The 5967-nt window shown below is 68.4% G+C and overlaps 1 protein-coding gene across 1 annotated transcript; it reads right to left on the bottom strand.

Annotated features, from left to right (window-relative positions):
• Window positions 1–2000: 2000 nt before the first annotated feature.
• Window positions 2001–5649, bottom strand: EFNA1 (ephrin A1). Its single transcript, XM_017808427.1, has 5 exons — window positions 5539–5649; window positions 3839–4134; window positions 3688–3753; window positions 3376–3426; window positions 2001–2720 (listed from the first exon to the last, which is right to left on the bottom strand). Exons 1-5 carry the CDS (start codon window positions 5631–5633, stop codon window positions 2602–2604), a joined length of 627 nt encoding a protein of 208 aa, XP_017663916.1. The 5' UTR covers window positions 5634–5649; the 3' UTR covers window positions 2001–2601.
• Between the last annotated feature and the right edge of the window lie 318 nt (window positions 5650–5967).

Genomic DNA, 5967 nt, shown 5'->3' with positions numbered 1-5967 from the left:
CACTACCGGGGAGGGACCGGGGAGGGACCGGGGAGAGACCGGGGAGGGACCGGGGAGGGACCGGGGAGAGACCGGGGAGGGACCGGGGAGGGAGCGGGGAGGGAGCGGGAAGAGACCGGGGAGGGAGCGGGAAGAGACCGGGGAGGGACCGGGGAGGGAGCGGGAAGAGACCGGGGAGGGACCGGCCGCGATCCGGGAGGGGCGGGGGGGATCCGGCTCCGAGCGCCCGCCCCGCGGGCACCGGGACAGCAGCGGGGAGGGCACCGGGAAACACCGGGGACAGTGGGAGGCACCTCCGGTGTCGCGTGTCCTCAGTGCCCCCCTCCCTCCCTCCCTCGAGTTCTGGAGAATCCCCCCAGTTCCTCATGTTCCTGTGACTCCAATTCTTCAGGATCCTGTGTCCCTGGATCCCCAGTTCCTCGGGCCTCAAGTACCTGTGACCCCATCCCACCTTCCCAGAGTGCGCCCCCCCCTCATCCCCCCCATCCTGATGGTCATTCATCCCCATAAGCCCAATTTCCCAAGATGCCACCTCTCCAGGACCCTCCGTCCCTGGGGTCTCCCACGATATCCTGGGGGGGAGGAGGTGTCACACAGCCCTGTGACCCCCATTCCCTGAGATCACATCTCTCCAGGACCCTCCATTCCTGGGGTTCCCAATTCCAGGGGTCTCATGTTCTTATGACCACAACCTCCCCAGGATTGCCCCCCCCACACACACATCCTGGGGGGTCACACAGTCCTGTGACCCCAAATCCCCAGGATCCTGAATCCCTGGAATCCCCAGTTCCAGGGGTCTCATGTTCTTATGACCACAACCTCCCCAGGATTGCCCCCCCACACACATCCTGGGGGTCACACAGTCCTGTGACCCCAAATCCCCAGGATCCTGAATCCCTGAAATCCCCAGTTCCAGGGGCCTCAAGTCCCTGTGACCCCATCTCCCCAGGGTGCCCTCCCCTATATTCTAGGGGTCACCCAGCCCTGTGATCCCAATTCCCTGAGATTGCACCTCTCCAGGACCTTCCATCCCTGGGGTCCACAATTCCAGAGGCCTCATGTCCCTGTGACCCCATCTCCCCAGGGTGCCCTCCCCCATATCCTGGGGGTCACTCATCCCCCCGTGACCCCGATTACCTGAGATCCCACATCCCTGGATCCCCAATTCCAGGGGTCTCCTGTCCCTGTGACCCCATCTCCCCAGGGTCTCCCCCCATCCTGGGGATCAGTCATCCCTGTGACCCCAATTCCCTGAGATCCCACCTCTCCAGGACCCCCCATCCCTGGGATCCTCCCTACATCCCAGGGTCTCACACATTCCTGTGGGCTCAGCTCCCCAGGGTTCTGCACCCCTGGGGTCCCCCCCACATCCAGGGGGTCACACATCCCTGTGACCCCAACTCCCCACCTCTCCACAACCCTCCATTCCAGCATCCCCAATTCCAAGGGCCTCAAGTCCCAGCGACCCCATCTCCCTGCCCCCCCAGCATCTTACACCTCAAAGGTCCCACATGCCTTTGTGATCTCCCCATCCCCCTATCCCTGAGGCCACCACCGCATTCCCAGAGCCACACATCCCCAGGGACACACCACTCCCCTCTGGGGGGCCCAGGGGTGCGGCCAGGCCGTGTCCCCTGCCCAGCGCTGGGGGCTCTGGCTGCACCTCAACCCCCTCCTCACCACCGGTGGGGTCTGTCCCATCCCAGGGGGGTCTGTCCCACCCCCTGGGACCTGTTCCAGGACTTGCTGCCCCACACCTGGAAGTTCAGTGCAGAGCAGGGGGAAGGGCCCCTCCTCCTCCCCCTGCCCGGGAGGCCTTTGTGTCACCAGATAAAGCCGGGGCCAGTGCCAGCCGCTGTGGCACTTTGCCACTTCACAGCCCCGTGCAAACACCAGCCAATTAATTAATTAACCAGCCCAGCCCCCCATGGGGACCAGGAGAGCCTGGCCCCCGGGGAGGGGATGGATGACCCTTTGCCCCCCCAGCCCCAGGAGATCAGTACGGTTTTGGTTATTTATTCCTGACAATTGTATAAAAAGTTCCCTGTTAAAAAGCTGTACAAAGGGGGGGTTGGCTGGGGGGGCCCCTCCGGCACCCAGCGGAGGGGGGGGATGGGGAAGGGCCAGGGGATGAAGGGTGGGGAAGGGGCACAGCACGGTGGGGAGGGGGATGTTTCCTACAGCCCCGCTCCTCTGGCTGCCAGGGCGTCTCCAGCCTGTCCAGGCTCCCCGAGCTGGTGACCCCGGGGGTCAGCAGAGCCCCCTGCACCGGTGCTGCCCCACGTCCCCGCCTGCAGGACACGTCCCAGTCCGAGCCCACCGCCGGGAGAGCCCTGAGGGTGGTGGGCAAACTCAGCTGTGGGGCAGGGGTGCCAGCCCCCCACTCCTCTCCAGTCCAAGGCACAGAAGCCCCTCCAGCTCCAGGCTCCCTCTCGGCCTCCTCCTTCCATCCTGGAAGGGCCAGCGGGGCTGCTCCGACGGCTTCGGGCCCTTCAGTCCCATAATACTGACAAATCCTTTCCTGGCCCGTCTGCGCGCAGGGCAGGCGTGTGGGGACCACGGGGGTCCCCAACCTCGGCGACTCCGGGCACGTGGGGCGGCTCAGAGCCCCTGTGGCACCAGGAGGGGCAGGAGGAGGATGATGAAGGTGAAGGGGCGGCTGCTGCTGCGCATGGCCGAGTTCTGCCCCACGCTCCTCAGCACGTGCGCGGCCGCGTCATCTGTGGGGAGGGGAAGGAGGGGGGGGCAGAGGAGCCGTCAGCACCCCAACAGAAGGAGCTGTGCCCCAAGCCACCAGCAAATCACCCCTGCACAGGGGGTGCCACCAGGACTGGCCCCCTCACCAGCCCAGGTGACCCCAGGAGGGGCAGTTGGGCTCAACCCAGTGCCCCCAACCCCCAATCCCCTCCATGAGGGCAGTTGGGCTCAGCCCAGTGTCCCCCAAAACCCCCAGATCCCCCCAGGAAGGGCAGTTGGGCTCAGCCCAGTGTCCCCCACAACCCCCAGATCCCCCCAGGAAGGGCAGTTGGGCTCAGACCAGTGTCCCCCAACCCCCAATCCCCTCCATGAGGGCAGTTGGGCTCAGCCCAGTGTCCCCCACAACCCCCAGTTCCCCCCAAGAAGGGCAGCTGGACTCAGCCCAGTGTCCCCCATTACCCCCAGTCTCCCCTGAAGGGCAGCTGGGCTCAGACCAGTGTCCCCCACAACCCCCAGTTCCCCCCAAGAAGGGCAGCTGGACTCAGCCCAGTGTCCCCCATTACCCCCAGTCTCCCCTGAAGGGCAGCTGGGCTCAGACCAGTGTCCCCCACAACCCCCAGTTCCCCCCAAGAAGGGCAGTTGGGCTCAGCCCCCATCTGCCCACAGCCCCCAACCCACCTGCCTGGATCCTCCCCTTCTGTGTCGAGGCCGGGACAGGCGGTGCCGGAGCTGTGGAGCAAACAGGGGGGGTCACACCAGGGAAGGGCAGTGCCCCAACCCCCCCAAAACCCAGTTTCACCGTGGGCTGTTCCCCCTCCCTCCCCAAGCCACCAACACCTTCCCGGCCGAGCTGTGTGTGCCCACACCCCGGGCTGGCCGAGGGCCACGGCCGGGCCGTGACTCAGCTCAGCCAAGGCCACGCTGGGCACCGGCGCCTCGAGCGGGAAAGGGGGGGCACGGGGGGGACCCTGGGGGGGCGACAATACTCACTGCCTTTGCCGGTGACCGTCACCTTCAGCTTCAGGCAGGCCTCACCATGGTGGTGGATGGGCTTGGCTGCAAGGGGGGAGCTGGGTTAGAGGTGTGGGAAAGCTCGATGGGGACGCCCCCACAGCCCCCCTGAGCTCCCCCCAGCACTCACAGATGTAGTAGTAGCTGTGCCCCTCCCTGAACTCTTTGCCCAGTGTGAAGGGCGTGAAGCGCTGGAACTTCTCCGAGAACTTCTCGGGGCCGTGCAGGGCGCTGGGCTTGTTGCATTCCCAGCGGATCTGCTCCTTGGAGCTGGGTTTGCAGGCCTGGAACTCCTCGAGCTCCACCAGGTACAGGGTGTAGCGCTCCATGACCCGGGGGTCCACGCTGCCCTCCTCATAGTGGGGGCAGATGATGTCCAGGTAGTCGTTGAGCCGAACCTCCACCGTGTAGTCACTCCACAGGAACCTGTGGCAGGAGGGAGGCTCAGGGGGTCAGTGCCAGGGGGGCCTAATCTGCACCCCCAAATCCCCCATACCCACGGGGGAGCAGCCCCCTGCCCACAGCAGCTCCAAGACAGAGCACCTTTGAGTCCACCCTTCCCTGTGCCGAGTCACAGGCACCTGGAATGGCTTTGACAGGACACCCCGCACTCGGCCTTCCCCCCGCCCTGGCTTGGCCCCCCCGGCAGTGAGTGGTGAGCGCACCCCACTTCCCAGCGCTCCCCAGGAGCCGGGGAGCAGGGAGGGGACCGGCTGGGACGCGCTCCCTGCCCGCACCCTGCCCGGCCCAGCGCTGCCGGAGCAGGAGGCGTCGCGGCTCTCGCCGTGGGGCAGCCAGCCCGGCTCCAGCTGCGCCCCACACCCCGCCCGGAGGGGGGGACACGCTGGGGGCCTCTGCGGCGACCCCACCTCACTGGCTGCAGTAGCCCCGGGAGGGCACAGGCACTCACAGGGGCATCCCCTGCTCCCCAAACGCTGTGGGGGGACGCAGCCCTACAACCTGGGGGGCACGGCCTCGGGATGGGGGAGAATCCCCACGACGGGGACCCAGCCCAGGGAAGGAGGGGAACCCACACAGCACGGGGGGAGCGTTGGTGCCTAAGTGGGGGGGACCCCCACAGCCTGGGGGTCACGGCCCGGGGAGGGCACCCCCACAGTCGAGGGGTCTGGAGTGCGAGGGGAGGCTCCACTAAAGCCAAGGGGGACACTTCTAGAGTCTGAGAGAGGTCACCCCTACAACCGAGGGGGGGGCACATCTACAATCAGGGGGATCACTGCCTGAGAGGGCTCCCCTACAACCGGGGGGGGGGTCACGACCCTGGGAGGGAAGAGGTGGGGCATCCCTACAACCTGCGGGGGTCACGGTCCCGGCGAGGCAACCCTACAACCAGGGAGGGTCATGGCCCCGAGATGGGGGGGGGCACCTCCCGAATCTGTGGGGCTGTTGCCTGTCCTGGGGTCACACCGCAGCCCCCGCCTGCCCCGGGGGCCGGTGAGCGGGGGAGTCCCCGCTCCAGGTCTGCCCCCCCGCACATCCTGCCCCGTGTTTGTCAACACGGTCCCCGGGGCCGGCGCCGGGGCTGGCGCCGTGCCCCCCCCGCGGGAAGGAAGCGGCCCCTTCGCACGGCCCTGGGAACGGAAGGGCCCCCCCGGGCGCACCTGGACCGGCCCCGCCGCCCCCCGCACGGCCCCGCCGCCCCCGCCGCCCGCTCCGCACCGGCCCCGCCGCCCCGTCCCGCACAAAGGCCGCCGGGGGAGCGGAGCGACGCCGCCCGCGCCCTCGGGGCGGCGGGTCCCGGTCCCGGTGCGTGTGCTCGGCGGTGGGGGGGGGGGAGGAGGGAGGTCCCGGTGCCGGGCGGGGGTCACTCACCGGGGGTTGGAGCTGTTCCAGAACACCGTGTGCCGCTCGGCCATCGCCGCCCAGCACAGCCCCAGCAGGGCCAGGGGCACCCCCGGCCACCCCATCGCTCCGCGGGTGCTGCGATCCACGGGCGGCCCCACACCCGCCCCCCGCCTTAAGTACGGCCCCGCCGCCGCCCCGCCCCCGCCCCCGCCCCGCGCCCGCACAACAACACACGGGAGGGGGGAACACACGACACACCCCCACTGAGACTGGTACGGGGCAAAGGGACACCCCCACACCCCCCCCGGGACCGGGCAGGGGACACAGACACCCCCTCACCGGGGCCGACACCGGGCAGGGGGACATACCCCCCACACCCCCGGGCCCGGCACCGGGCAAGGGGTCACACATCCTCCCCACACCGGGACCAGGCAGGGGGACACACCCCCACACACC

Source organism: Lepidothrix coronata, unplaced genomic scaffold (assembly GCF_001604755.1).
Source record: "Lepidothrix coronata isolate B3197 unplaced genomic scaffold, Lepidothrix_coronata-1.0 Scaffold23, whole genome shotgun sequence".
NCBI lineage: Eukaryota > Metazoa > Chordata > Aves > Passeriformes > Pipridae > Lepidothrix > Lepidothrix coronata.
This window is presented reverse-complemented; position numbering and strand designations above follow the sequence as displayed.

Coding starts and splice junctions, on each gene's coding strand:
- EFNA1 (XM_017808427.1), bottom strand. CDS start 5,633: ATGGGGTGGCCGGGGGTGCCCCTGGCCCTGCTGGGGCTGTGCTGGGCG. Junction 4,135..5,538: donor TGGAACAGCTCCAACCCCCG/GTGAGTGACCCC, acceptor CTCCTGCCACAG/GTTCCTGTGGAGTGACTACA. Junction 2,721..3,375: donor GAAGGGGAGGATCCAGGCAG/GTGGGTTGGGGG, acceptor CCCTCCCCACAG/ATGACGCGGCCGCGCACGTG.